This window comes from Pundamilia nyererei, unplaced genomic scaffold (genome assembly GCF_000239375.1).
Source record: "Pundamilia nyererei isolate P.nyererei 1_Seehausen unplaced genomic scaffold, PunNye1.0 scaffold00012, whole genome shotgun sequence".
Taxonomy (NCBI): Eukaryota; Metazoa; Chordata; class Actinopteri; order Cichliformes; family Cichlidae; genus Pundamilia; species Pundamilia nyererei.
Genome location: NW_005187413.1, coordinates 3,692,110 through 3,706,213, shown reverse-complemented (window position 1 = coordinate 3,706,213; position 14,104 = coordinate 3,692,110). Strand labels below are relative to the sequence as shown.

At 39.8% G+C, this 14,104-nt stretch overlaps 1 protein-coding gene across 1 annotated transcript in view; it reads left to right on the top strand.

The window, feature by feature from the left end:
* Positions 1-14,104, top strand: part of uba7 (ubiquitin-like modifier activating enzyme 7) — a 33,767-nt gene continuing 19,663 nt past the window's right edge. The window contains exons 1-20 of the mRNA XM_013908576.1: positions 1-182; positions 313-481; positions 1,016-1,150; positions 1,340-1,446; positions 1,517-1,607; positions 1,867-1,999; positions 2,244-2,341; positions 2,423-2,572; positions 2,659-2,823; positions 2,983-3,081; positions 3,187-3,267; positions 3,676-3,831; positions 4,135-4,300; positions 4,681-4,877; positions 5,280-5,344; positions 6,872-7,082; positions 9,386-9,460; positions 10,042-10,243; positions 10,333-10,421; positions 12,680-12,772. Coding sequence (XP_013764030.1) covers positions 136-182; positions 313-481; positions 1,016-1,150; positions 1,340-1,446; positions 1,517-1,607; positions 1,867-1,999; positions 2,244-2,341; positions 2,423-2,572; positions 2,659-2,823; positions 2,983-3,081; positions 3,187-3,267; positions 3,676-3,831; positions 4,135-4,300; positions 4,681-4,877; positions 5,280-5,344; positions 6,872-7,082; positions 9,386-9,460; positions 10,042-10,243; positions 10,333-10,421; positions 12,680-12,772 — 2,529 coding nt within the window. The 5' untranslated portion in view covers positions 1-135. The remainder of the gene's footprint in view (positions 183-312; positions 482-1,015; positions 1,151-1,339; positions 1,447-1,516; positions 1,608-1,866; positions 2,000-2,243; positions 2,342-2,422; positions 2,573-2,658; positions 2,824-2,982; positions 3,082-3,186; positions 3,268-3,675; positions 3,832-4,134; positions 4,301-4,680; positions 4,878-5,279; positions 5,345-6,871; positions 7,083-9,385; positions 9,461-10,041; positions 10,244-10,332; positions 10,422-12,679; positions 12,773-14,104) is intronic.

Sequence of the window (14,104 nt, the reverse complement as noted above, 5' to 3'; positions counted from 1 at the left end):
CTGAAATACTTTCCTGAAAACGGCTACGTTTGTTTTTTTCTTTTTGTCACAACCGGTTTACATTAAGTTCCGGGTTTTGACTGGACAGTTCTTTCTCTAAGCTCTCTCAGATTTGCCTTCAACTGCTTTTACAAAATGTCAGAAATCTCTGAAATCGATGAAGGATTCTACTCCCGACAACTGTAAGTACCAGCGATGTTGTGCCAAAAAGTGCACACCTGCCAAAAAGTATCGTCTAAAAAAATGAATGATTGCTGGTATTTAAATTGTTTTAAATGACTTATGACACTGTGTGTTCTTTAATCTGCACAGTTATGTTCTGGGCCACGAGGCGATGCACCGAATGGGCTCAGCCAAGGTCCTCATAGCAGGAATGAAAGGTCTGGGAGTAGAAATAGCCAAGAATGTGGTCCTGTCCGGAGTTAAACATGTCACTGTCCAGGACGAAGGAATGACAACATGGAGCGACCTGTCATCTCAGGTATCCAAGAGGGATGCGTTTGAGCTGATTGCATAAACACATAAATATACAACAAACTTTAGGAAGCCTGTGTGATGAAGGGTTACTAAACCGAGCTGATTGTGATCCTGGTAATGGGAGTTTTGTTTTTTCAAACCTGTTTTTCTTTTCAAATGTTATCAGACTTTAGGATGAAACTGTGGCACTGATATTATTCCATGATTAAATAAATCCTCAATATTTCAATATTAAGTGATCAAATGATTGTGCACATTTAGTTTTGCTTTTCCTTTCACGACTGAGGACACCCGCCTTCTTTATCATGCGCTGGGAAACACCTGATACATTTTGAGATTTCTCTTTCACTCTTGAGCCTTGACACAGGCAAAACAACAAATTCAAACAAATTCATTTATTTTCTTTCATTGATACAATTCAGAGTCATGGGGGGATGAGTGGAAGAGAATGGATGGATGGATGGATGGTCAAACGTAATACAGCAGGTGGACCTTGGGTTGAGATTGTTTTGTCTTCAATTTTAATTGTTCCCAACAGTTTTTCCTGAAGGAGTCTCATCTTGGTCAGAACCGGGCTGCATGCTCGGTACAACAGTTGGCAGTTTTAAACCCGCATGTGGTTGTGGAACAATATACTGGACCACTAGATGAAAACCTTCTTCTGCAATATCAGGTATTTTAATCTTTTTCCCAACAATACTGTGCTGATGTCCACTAAGGTTAAAATAATATTTTTTTTAAATTTCTGGAACCAAGAAACTTTCTGCCCTTCATTAAATTAATATTCAATTCATCAAGGCCAAATCACAGTGCACATCAAGCAAAAAACACCTTTCTGAGTAGGGGTGCTATGTTTTTACAGGTAGTGGTCCTCACTGACTCCTCATTGGAGGATCAGAAGCGTTTTGGGGAGCTGTGTCATTCACATGGAATTAAGTTCATTGTAGCAGACACCAAGGGGCTCTGTGGGTAAGATAAACTCTGGAACATGTACTAAATCAACATTATGGAACAATCAAGAGAAAACTCTCAATTGCAGTCAGCTGTTCTGTGACTTTGGGGAGAAATTTGAGGTCTTGGACCGGGATGGAGAGATGCCTGCATCAGTGATGATACAATCTATTTCTAAGGTAAAACTTTCCATTTTATTTTGTGCTAAAGCTAAATTGCAGATCCAGCCATACATTTTGAAATCCTGGTACTTCATTTATTTCTGTGTAATGTGTATAACAGATCGTATGAGAGGAACCCTAAGTGAATCCAAGATATGCTTTCAAACTCTGACCATTTTAATGACTAACAATCCTTGAACCAGATTGTCCAAGAAGTGTTGCAAATAGGTTTACTTAACAGGCTTAAGAATTGACAGTTAGCATGTCTTTATTTTAGGATAATCCTGGAGTGGTGATCTGCACAGATGACCAGAAGCACGGACTCTCAGATGGCGATAAAGTTATTTTTTCTGAAGTGCAAGGCATGACAGAACTAAACAATATGGCCCCCGTGGGAATTAAAGTCCGGGGTCAGTGTTGGCAATTTCTTTCCTCAAGTTTTCTTTTCATGACATTTTTAACCTCTATGACGATCACTACTCTAAAAATCTGATGCAATTAGAGATTTTTTCTTTTTCTTCTTTATCATCTGCAGTCATTATAGTTTTATATTTTCAGCATTGGGTTTGTATTATTTTTCATTAAATTTACTTTTAACTTTTTTAATTTCAATTTACCATAAAAACCTTCGTCATTTGTCATCTCAATCATTAGGCCCGTATTCCTTCAGCATTGGTGACACTTCAGCCTTTTCTGAGTATGAACGGGGTGGAGTGGTGAATGAGGCTAAACAGCCAGTCCTGCTAAATTTTGTAGGTGCAAGCATTTTGTTTCTACTTTAGCTTTTAAACAATAAATCCATTGTTAATGAAACAATCTCATTTTAATTGCAGAAACCACTGAGTGAGGCTTTACAGGACCATGATCTGCTGGTAATGAACGACTATGGAAAAATATCTCGGCATCAGACCCTGCACTTGGCTTTCCAAGCACTCCATAGCTTTGTGAAAAAAGAAAAGCGACTCCCTGGTCTCTGGTCCCAGGTCTGTAAATCCAGCTACGGTGTTGTAGTTTAACCATTAAAGCAATTTACAGGACTGTTTCCACTCACTTGTTGGTGCTTCTACAGTCCGATGCGGATTACCTGCTAACCATAGTGAGAGAGCTAAATGAAGTCGCACAACTGGAAGAGCTAGATGAGGTCACAGTACAAAGCCTGTCGTACACAGCCCAGGGGGATTTGGCTCCCATCAATGCTTTCATAGGAGGCTTGGCTGCTCAGGAAGTCATTAAGGTGAGGTCTGAAGAAAATGCCTGAAAATGTTCATCTTTTGGGAGGGGGGAGGGGGGGTTCACTCATCATAAACTATCACTGTTTACACTGTATAATAAATAACATTTGTATTTAGCTGAGTTGATCAAGTATTGTGTGTCTTTTGTAATATTCCTGCAGGGATGCAGTAGGAAATTCACACCTCTTCAGCAGTGGCTATATTTTGATGCACTGGAGTGCCTGCCTGAGGATCAGCCGACAGAATGCTCATTTGCGATGGTATACCTTTAAAATATAGATTCCCGGGCTATCAAACAAGCTCTCCATTTGACTGATATGAACAGCATTAAGGCGCATTTAATCTGTCTCTTTTCCTTTTCATAGAACGGCACAAGGTATGATGGACAGATTGCTGTGTTTGGCTCCGCGTTCCAGGAGAAGCTTCAACGGCAGAAGTATTTCCTGGTGAGGACTGATTTGACATTTGTCCAACAGAGGGCACACTCTGCACTGTAATGCAGAAACTCCATGTGTGTTTTTCTTTGATCTTGTCTGGTGTAAATGACGGCACATTCAGGAAAAAGCTGTGATTCAGGTGGCATTTCCTGGCATCTTTGTAAAGGGGCTCTTTAACAGTACTTGGCACTTTCCCTGTTTCCTTTAAAAGTGTGATTTTGTGCTGGGTTAACATTTTTAAGGGAGACAGTGTATGCATTTCTTTTATCTTTGTCGCAAAGTCTGCAAGACATCAGGAAGTACAGGAGCTACTGAATGCCTAATCTCTATGTAGTGATGAGCAACAACAGATGAATGACTTTCTGCAACATTGTAAAACACATCTGACAATTTCATTTTTTTCCTGTTACTTTCAAGGTTGGAGCTGGTGCTATCGGCTGTGAGCTTCTTAAAAACTTTGCCCTTATGGGGCTTGGTGCAGGAGATGATGGACACATCACCATAACAGACATGGACTCAATAGAAAGATCCAACTTGAACCGCCAATTCCTGTTCAGGACTCATGATGTCGGGGTGAGAAGCCACACAGTATATTGTATCACAATTCTGTAGTGAAAAATGTAAAAAAGTATCATAGCACATCTCTGCAAGTTAACAGGGCTTTACTTACAGGAGAGGCTTGTGATGAAGGTATTATTACAGCCTGAGATGGCTTGTTTTAGTTAGTTTCCTAAGCGGCTCTATCAAAACAAAGCTAGATATTCATCTTGAATTGATTAGCTCTTTATTATCATTTTGTTTTTAATACATTTTCTTGTTCACATACGTTATGTCACAGACTAACTTTTCCATTTTTGTGCGTTTGTCAATTGGCAGAAACCTAAATCAAAAGTTGCAGCCAGAGCTGCGTGTGACATAAACCCACAGATGAGAATCACAGCGCACCAGAATCGCCTGGATGCTGACAGTGAAGGAGTATACGACTACTGCTTCTTCATGGGCCTCGATGGAGTGGCTGCAGCCCTTGACAACGTGGAAGCCAGTGAGGACACTTACTGTCACTATATTATAAAATGAAATTACAAGTCAAAGTCATCTTTATTGTTAATATCGCCATAGGTTCGGGACATACCCACATACCCATGGTGTGCAAAAGAAGACTAATTATGAATAAGAAAAGAGATGTAAAAATATGGGGCATGGGTATTTAAAAAATGACGTATTGGTGTAAAAATAACGAATTATACAAATGTTATTATAGCCTATATACAGTATTTCAGTCTACATATAAGATGTCAAGTATAAAAATTATTTTGCAGTCTATAGAAATGATATAAAAACATTCACAGTTTATATTTACAGTAAGTATAAGGACTGTACATGTACATTTCTAAGCTTTAACCCACTGTTTCTGATGGTCAGGGGTCTATCTTGATGGACGCTGTGTGCAACACCAGAAGCCAATGCTGGAGGGGGGCACTCTGGGGACCAAAGGTCACACCCTGGTGGTGGTTCCTCACCTGACGGAGTCTTATGGACCGAATAAATCAAGTTCTAGCAATGCTATCCCGCTGTGTACTCTCAAGAACTTCCCCCACCGCATTGAGCACACATTGCAGGTATAAAATCAAGTTGTTCAACTTTGTGTTCACTTTTGTTGTAACGGGAATTTATTGCATCTAATACCAGATGACCAGTGAATACAATAGTCACTACGGTATGTATTATTGGTATATAGTTTAGTAATTAGCACAAAGAACTGGGATTGTTCTGTGTGATATTAAAAAGTGTCACTAGTGCTAGATAAAATCAGGGTATCACCAAAATTAGTGCAATGCAGACTCCATTCAAGACCTGCTGAGGTAATGCTGTTAAAATTCATATTAGCTCTTAAACATAACAATGACCAAAACATTTGAAATGACTGCAGACTTTCTTTTGCACAGTGCTCTGCAAAAGAAAGTCTTTTTTATTGTGTTATTAATTCTTTTTTCACTAATTTGGTCTTGTAATTGTTTCAGTGGGCGAGGGACCAGTTTGAAGGACTGTTCAAACAGACACCTGAAAATGTAAATTTCTTTTTGAGGTAAGATACGATGATGCCATCCTCGTGCGATTTTCCTGTGTTGGCGCCAAAAGCGAGACGGTGTCTTCACCAGTCTGGTGTTACTTAGCGTGGTCATTTTACGATGCTTTTCCACTTTCTTACAAAGCATTCCAGCGCACCTACAAAACAGCTAATGAAGTGGTTCAAGCTCGTTATTTAGTTTTATTAACAGGAAAACATTTGGTTGGCTTTCAGCAGTAAAGCCCTTGTAAGAAATTACATAAACAGTCTGTCTTGCCAAGTCTCCTCTCTGTAATGTATAATCCACAGCAGCTCTAACACAGTTTTCTACTAATAATAGATGCATTCTTTGATAATTAGAGGCTTTGTGGTTTAGGAACCATCCATCAAATTTTAAAAAAGAGATTAGATGACAGGAAAGAGTGCTATATGATGTGAAATGGATGAATCAGTGAATCTGCTGGATTTTAATTGTGAGATTTAAGTACATGGCTAATCTTTAAAAATTAATAACCACTGTATCAAGCTTTACATAATGCGTTGACCTAATTATAACACACAGAAGTGTCATCAAAAGCAGATTTAAGCTTCCAGGTCGAAACTATGTCTGAGTACTGAGGCTCGGAGCCATCCTAATCCAGCCATGTTTTGAGATTTGTCTCTGTTTGTTTTAGTGAGATTAACTTAATCTGCCACGACAGTAAAAGCATTTACTCTCTTTCTTGTTTCTATATGGAAGCAAAAACTGGGCCTAGAGCAAAAATGGTGCTTGTGAGTTTAAACAGCCATTCAAATTTTTCATATTGCACAGTTTTTTAGAGATAAGGGCGCTTGTCTACTAAGATAACCAGTTTTTCCCAGCCCTCCTTCTAGCGCAATCCTGGAAAAGTTTTCTGGGCATTTTTATGAGACAGATCAGCTACATGTCATAGTCCAGCAAATATTAAGTCATGGTTCATGAGGTTATGGAAAGGAAGTTTTTTTTGTTGCTGCTGTTTTAATGCCACACCCATACAGTTCTGTGTACAGCTATGAGTATGCATGTTCCTGTTCAGGCATGTTTTTTGTTTCCTGAGCGAGCGCATATTAATGGCGCAAGAACTACCCATGTGTGGGTTTAGAGTTGTACTGACCAGCACCTGATAAACTTACTCAACACTGTCTTCTCCTGCCTATGAGTCGAAACACTCAGAGAAATCCCCCCTTTGAGTCACTTTCGAGACAACACTCAAAAGATTTTTTAGTCATTCTCTTCTGTGACACAGGTATAAACAGTTTTGGGGGGTTTCCAGTAAGGCTTTAGTCAGGTTGACGTTGCAGGTCATGTATGCCACGTGTGTTGTTTTTAAAGTTTACTTTCAGCCAAGTCATGTTGCAAATAAAAATCGAATCTTTTATTGTGAAGGTTCAACCCACAGAATGCATCAAACATATTATTATTACCTTTCGATAGCCTGCGCTTTGTCTTTCTGCTCAGCCAATGATTATTATTATTATTATTTGCTCTGTCACTGAATACAACTATTGCTGCTCTATTTTCCACAGGGATACGGCATTTATTAAGCGAACTCTAGATCTTGGTGACACTGAGGCCTTGGAGATTCTCGGAGGAGTGTGGAGCAGCCTGCATGACACGGAAGCTGGAGGACAGCGTCCAAAGTCCTGGGAAGACTGTGTGCGCTGGGCACGTTGCAAGTGGGAGACCCTGTTTAACAACGAAATCCGTCAGCTTCTGCACTGTTTCCCTCCCGATGAGGTAAAAAAGCAACTATCCTGGTGCCAAAAATGTAACATGTGTAATTTGTCTCCATGAACACACAGGGGCACTGTTGTGCAGGTAAGATATTTGCATTCCAAACAGTGAAACACTAAAGTGAGATATTTGAACAATAGGAATTGCATTTTTCACATTTCACTTCATGGAGTACTGCAGCATATTTCCCCAAGAGTAGATGGCAACATTAGCCCTGCTGAAAACCTGAAAAGCACTACTGATAAACAGGGTCTCTTGAGGGTCTCTGAGGGGTTTTTAGTCTGTTGAAACGTGCAGACAGAGCGGTGTCACATGTTGCTGTCATACCTTTGGTGTAGGAGGGTGCACAGATCAGTATCAACCTAAACAAACCCTCACTAACCCAAGACTTAGAACACTAACAAGCTGTTTTCTAACAGAGCTCCAGCAGTGTTTTGCAATGTTTTAATATTTATTAATGCAGCTTTTGGTATGGCATTTTTTTATTATTAAATATAAATATTCTCTTGTCTAATCATCACAGCACATGATACAGAAACTCTGCGTCATTTGTGGTTTTGGCTTTGGTTCTCTCTCTTTTTTCCCCTCCATACTTCTCTTTGTCCTAGTTACGTAAAAAGAGTTATAGTTTTATTGTTCTCGTTGAAAGTCAATTTTTACCACAGACCTTCTGGGGGAACTATGATAAGGAAGCTAATGTCGGTTAAAAGTCAAAAGCTAAACTGACCAAAGCTGGTACACGGGCAACACTGATGACTGCACGGCTACTGTGCTCTGTGTTGCCACAGCATCTCAAGTTGGAAAAGCAGAAAATACAAGAAGTGACGGGTGAGAGAAGTGGATTGACTGACTGCTTTATTTTAAACAAAGCAGTCAGTCAATCCACTGACTGTAGCTGAGGTGGCAGAGCAGGTCACTAATCAGAAGGTCGGTGGTTCGATCCCAGGCTGCCTCCTGGCTGCATGCCAAATATCCTTGGGCAAGATACTAACCCCGTGTTTGCCTACTGGTGGTGGTCAGAGGGCCCGGTGGCGCCTGTGTCCGGCAGCCTCGCCTCTGTCAGTGCGCCCCAGGGCCGCTGTGGCTACAATGTAGCTTGCTATCGCCAGTGTGTGAATGTGTGTGTGAATGGGTGAATGACTGAATGTAGTGTAAAGCGCTTTGGGGTCCTTAAGGACTAGAAAAGAGCTATACAAATACAGGCCATTTACCATTTACCATCTAAATACAGCAAAAATAGCGAAAAATAAACTGAGTTTCTACCATATCTCTCTATACCATATTTATATGTTTAAAAGGGTTTCTACACTCATCTGATCTAACCCTGCTTAATACTATTTAAGAATTTACAGCTCACTCTTCATCGGTACATAACCTGACAGTATACATGTATGACTATTGAATGAGTGTAGATGAAATGACAAGAGATTTAAAGGTATCCTGTCACAGAATTTGCTGTATTTGTGAGAGAAATTAAATTCAGCTCTTAAACTGCTTAATTAACAGCAATTAATTGAATTGTTGATCAATTTGGCCATGTAGCTATTTGGTTCAACTCTCTTTTTCTTAACAACCAGAACAAAGTTGATTTCAAGTAGAAATTTCCATTATTAAAGTCACCTTTATTCTTAAGTCTCTACAAGAAAAAAGAACAATTGGTCAAAGAACCTTAGGAGGCCCCAAAAAGTCTTAAATGAAAGTGTCATCCTTCTTTTTAAGGACAAATCACTGTTTTGGCCCCCTCTGACCCTGAAGAGAAGGCCAACAACATGCCTGTTTCTGAAAAGGACAATGTTGTTGGTGCCTTTTGGCTGCTATACAATGCCCCCCCCCTGCAGTGAAAACTGGCACCACCAGTAGGAGACTCTCTCTTTCTCGGCATATGGACCATTTGGAAACATCAAAGCTCTCAAGTCCCTTTGTTCCTTTATCAGACATACAAATTGTGTAGTCAACACACAGCTGATAACAATATTAGTGTGACTGCACCAAAGGAAGGTAGTTGACTTGCTTTGTTAGAATAGTAAAGTAGTTGTCAGGCTTTATCCAGTAAATCACTGGAGTCATCATGCATTAAATATCATATAAGCTGAAAATGTAAAACCTAATCTGTTTTCTTGTGCGTTTTTGTTTGGAATATAGCGTCACCTTCATTATATGTAAGGCAAAGATCTCACCATGACAGTCATAGGTTTACTCACCAAGTTACACTTATATTTATATAAATGTTTTTAAAGAATAAAAGTGAAATGATTTTACATCTGTTACTCGCTGCGATAAAGGGATTTTCTTCTGCCTCTGTTTAGAAGACCACTCATGGCTTGCCGTTCTGGTCTGGATCCAAGAGATGCCCTCACCCCCTGACGTTTGATCCTAGCATTGTGAGTAGTGTCTGGTCCAGTTCTTCATTCAGTAGCAATCATATACATAGTAGATGGTAATGAGAAAACATACCACAGTATACTGATAACCACTCACATTCCTTCTTTATCTTGTCTGATAATGGCTCTTCCTCACTCTGACCATATAATTGAGTCTTATCTCAGGTACACACGGGCAATAAAAGAGAGATAATAATCTGCTTTCTAGACACATTCAATTCATGTTATTCTCCTTATCAGTGAATTGAAAGCAGCATTGCAGAGAAGTGAAATAATGGAACTGTACTGTGCTTGTTTGCTAAGTAGAAGTTACTGCCACTCTATGCACAATATAGATGCACATTTTTGGGAACACTGGAGAAATTATTGCAGCTATATATTCCATTAAGGGAAGTAATTGGTATTACCGGTACTTTAACATTGTTCTGACTCTATTCTCCTTTTTTAATACGTTCCTTTCCACAGTTTCACCATGATGGCAGTGCTTCTGTAATAGACTGTGTTTAACTAGAATGTTAAATGTATTTTCCAAAACATTATATTTTCTTCTTCATCAAGACTATGTGATTGTTGTGTTGTAGACTACTCATATTGAGTACGTGATGGCTGGAGCTAATCTGTATGGGCAAATCTATGGGATCAAAGGGACAAGGGACTTGACCTCCATCAGAGGAATCTTAGAAAATGTCTGTGTGCCAGCTTTCACTCCCAAGTCCTCTGTGAAGATTCATGTTACTGACAAGGAGATGGAGGAGGAGAAAACACGTGAATGCGATGATGCGGGTCAGTTAGTTCAATTTTTTTTATTGTTACCAACTCGCTTTCTTCCAGCACGTCTTATCTTTACATATTTTTCTCTTTCTCTGCCACAGAAAAGGTCAGACTTGAGGAGTTGAAAGGAAAGTTGGCCTCGCCCTCTCTGAAGAGCTCAGCTCAGATGTACCCTATCGACTTTGAGAAGGTAGGGCAATAGGACAATGACACCTCTGCCTCAGACTTCAGAGAAGCTGCAGATAGTGACATCTTGATCTGAGCTGATTCAACAGTGGTTTTAGCAGGGTAGAGTTATATATTTTTAAACTGTCCCTCCTGCTTTCAAAAATTGTAGCAATATAATGATTATTGAGTCAGACAACTCAGATATAAAATGTGTACTTTTATGTGAGAACTGGTTTGCGGACTGTCAAACAGCATACACAGACTCCTGAAGGCAGACTTCCCTTAATAAAACATTGTCACTCTAGACATTAAGTTACGTTTTGCACTTGGCTGGCATTGTAAATATTCATAAAAGTTCATCTAATCTAGAAAGTTATTTAGGAGTGTAGACTAGATATAATCCCCAGTTCCCTAAGCAATCGTTTCCTTCCAATGTATTTCCTAAAAGTCAGTCACACCTTGGAGTAAAGCGATTTTCTTAATAGGACAGCACTTTCCCAGTGACAGTATCCCTAACACTCTATATTCTTCCTTGATATCCTCTGGGAAACATGGCCACAAAACACATTCAAATGAGGCAATCTCATGGTTTAAGATGCAAGCCATACACTTTGTTCCATTTGTTTTCTCCATTTCCTCTCGTCTTTCTGTACTTGTAAACTTTTGAATGCCAGGTAAAAATAATTTCAATAGTTTAGCTTTAACTACAAATGCATGATAAGTTAAAAAATTAAGCAAACATTGGTGTTGCTGCGCATTGGCCAACTTGAAAAACAAAGTGGAACATCTTGGGTCCAGTTTCAAGTTTTGACTCCAGTTAGTAGCTTAATTAATAAATGATAAAATAAATGGAAAAAAAAGAACAGGCTCTAAATCAACTATAAATCTATATCCTCCAAGACTTAGTGTAACTATTAACTCAAAATCTCCATCCATTCGCTTCCGCTTATCCTTTTCAGGGTCGCGGGGGGCGCTGGAGCCTATCCCAGCTGTCATAGGGCGAAAGGCGGGGTACACCCTGGACAGGTCGCCAGTCTGTCGCAGGGCTAACACACAGGGACAGACAACCATTCACACTCACATTCACACCTAGTGGCAATTTGGATTATCCAATTAACCTATCCCCACAAGCTGCATGTCTTTGGACGGTGGGAGGAAGCCGGAGTACCCGGAGAGAACCCACGCAAACATGCAAACTCCACACAGAAAGACCCCGGCCTGATGGTGGAATTGAACTCAGGACCTTCTTGCTGTGAGGCAACAGTGCTAACCACTGTGCCACCGTGCTGCCCTAACTCAAAATCTGTTTAAATAAAAATTAACAGTTGTAAGCATAAAAATCTTTTGCAGTAAATGAGTCATTTCCTTATAGCGCCATTATATTTGTTCAATTATTCCTCCCTACTGGAACTTTTTTCCTCAGCATCTGACATGTCCTGTTGGACAGGACTGGATCCTGTAATAAATGTAATAGCCAACATCTGGACACTGGGCATAACAAAGTCTTTTCTAAACGAGTTTACAATAAACTCTGCCCACAAAGTAGCTGTACCATATTACCCCATGAATAAGATACTGTTGCTCAACAAAAGGTAAAAGCAGGTCAAGATGCCGCTGCTGAGTGATAGAGATTGTTATTAAAAGAATTTAGAGAAGGTAAATGACTTTAAATGAGATTCTGATAACACATGCAATCAACCAAGAGAGGCTCTAATGAAGGTGCATGAGGTAAGTCAGCTAAATATCAAATGTTGTCTTGAATAAGAACTAGACTCCCAAACCCGCTTCTCTTTATCTTTATCCCTCTGTGCCCTGGTCAGGCTGTGGATAGATGGAATGTGTGTAGGAGGGTTTCAAAGGCATCAGGTTGCCAGCTTGGAGCTTCCTCACAACCCCTAAAGCAAACCTGGAGTGACAGTCACCTCCTAGCTTTTGTAGAGCTGCACTAGCAGAGGCATGACCTCACTGGCCACGTCGATCACAACAGGAATCTGATTTCCACTGCTTTCTGACAGGGTACTAAGTCATATATCAGAGTGACTGAAGCGACATAACAACAAAGCAGGCCAAGCTCAAAGAGGGCACAGAGAATGACATCACTGAGTATGTCACTGGACGTGGACGTGGCTTTGAACTGTCCCACTAGCAATTTATAATGTTGTTAATACTGTTAAGCTGCCCTTCTGTTTTTTGTCATTATATGTAATTGCTGTTCATGGGTATTAAGCTTCATAGTGTTATATCTTAATTAAAAAATATTTAATGTTCCTACTCATACAGGATGATGACAGCAATTTCCACATGGACTACATTGTTGCTGCATCTAACCTGAGAGCAGAAAACTATGACATCCCTGCAGCTGATCGTCACAAGGTCAGTAATTGTATGTATACATAGTAAAAAGAAAAGAAAAATATGGACAAAGATCTAAGAGATGAAGCTGAGCCGAGGGGCGAATGAGACAAAACAGACCTGCCGACTGCTCCCCCTCCCTGTAGGTCATGTTTTTCCTAGGTGCTGCACACACCTGCCCTAAAGCCACAAAAACAGACCCCTCACCTATTGTTCACAGAGCAGAACTAATCACGGCACTTTACCTGTCGCCTGGGAGGTGACACCTGAGCCAGGCCTTGTACCAGCTGCCACAGTGACATACACAGCCAAGACATGAACATGGATGGGGGGGGGGAGTTACCCCTAGGAGATGGGGGACAAAACAGAGTTTGCCTTGTGTAATCAGACATTTCCACATTTTGCGTCTTCTTTGCAAATAACTTCTCCTTTAGTCACAATTTAACCAATACATAATAAACATACAGTATATCAGTAATGCAAGACCACATGAGGGCTAGACTCTAATATATTTGTAACTGTCAAAGGTAAAAATACTCATCATGCAACATCATCAGTATATTGTATATATGTATGTATATACAGCTAGGTCCATGTTTTGTTGGACCAAGACACAATTTTTGTTGCTTTGTCCACTCAGTTCTGGAAAAATGTGACTAAATCTGAGCAGAGAGTAAAGACCAGTACATTTCAGAAATCATCCTGCTGCTTCTGTCAGCAGTCACATCATTAATCATCAATAGTGGCCCGGATCCACTGGCATCCATCCCTACCCATGAAATAACCTAGCCTCCATCATGTGTGACAGATAAGGTGGCATGCTCTGAATCATGAGCTGTTTCTCTCCTTCTCTATACTTTTGCCCTCCCATCACTCTGGAACAAGTTCATCTTTATGTCCATGGGGTTTTTTTTCAGAACTGTGCAGGTTCTTTTAGATATTTTCTGGCAAAGTTTAATCTGGTTTCTTGTACAACCTTGTACATTATAACGTTTTCCTTTAAAATTTGTGATTGGTATATTTTTCTTTCTATTCAATTCAATTTTATTTATACAGCGCCAAATCACAACAACAGTAGCCTCAAGGCGCTTTATATTGTAAGGTAAAGACCCAACAATAATGCAATAAAGTGCCTCATATTAAAGTTGAAGTGAAAAGCTATAAAATACAAATTCAGCACTTTGAATCAACTTCAGATGTTATATCTGATTTATATTTCCATACGTAACAAGGGGACAGGTCTTAATTGACTGATAAGCCATGAAATTACTTGTAAACATACCTGTAACTAAAATAAAAGACAACTTCTAGTACTTCAGAACTAACAGAGTAAACAAATTAAGTTTCTTTCTA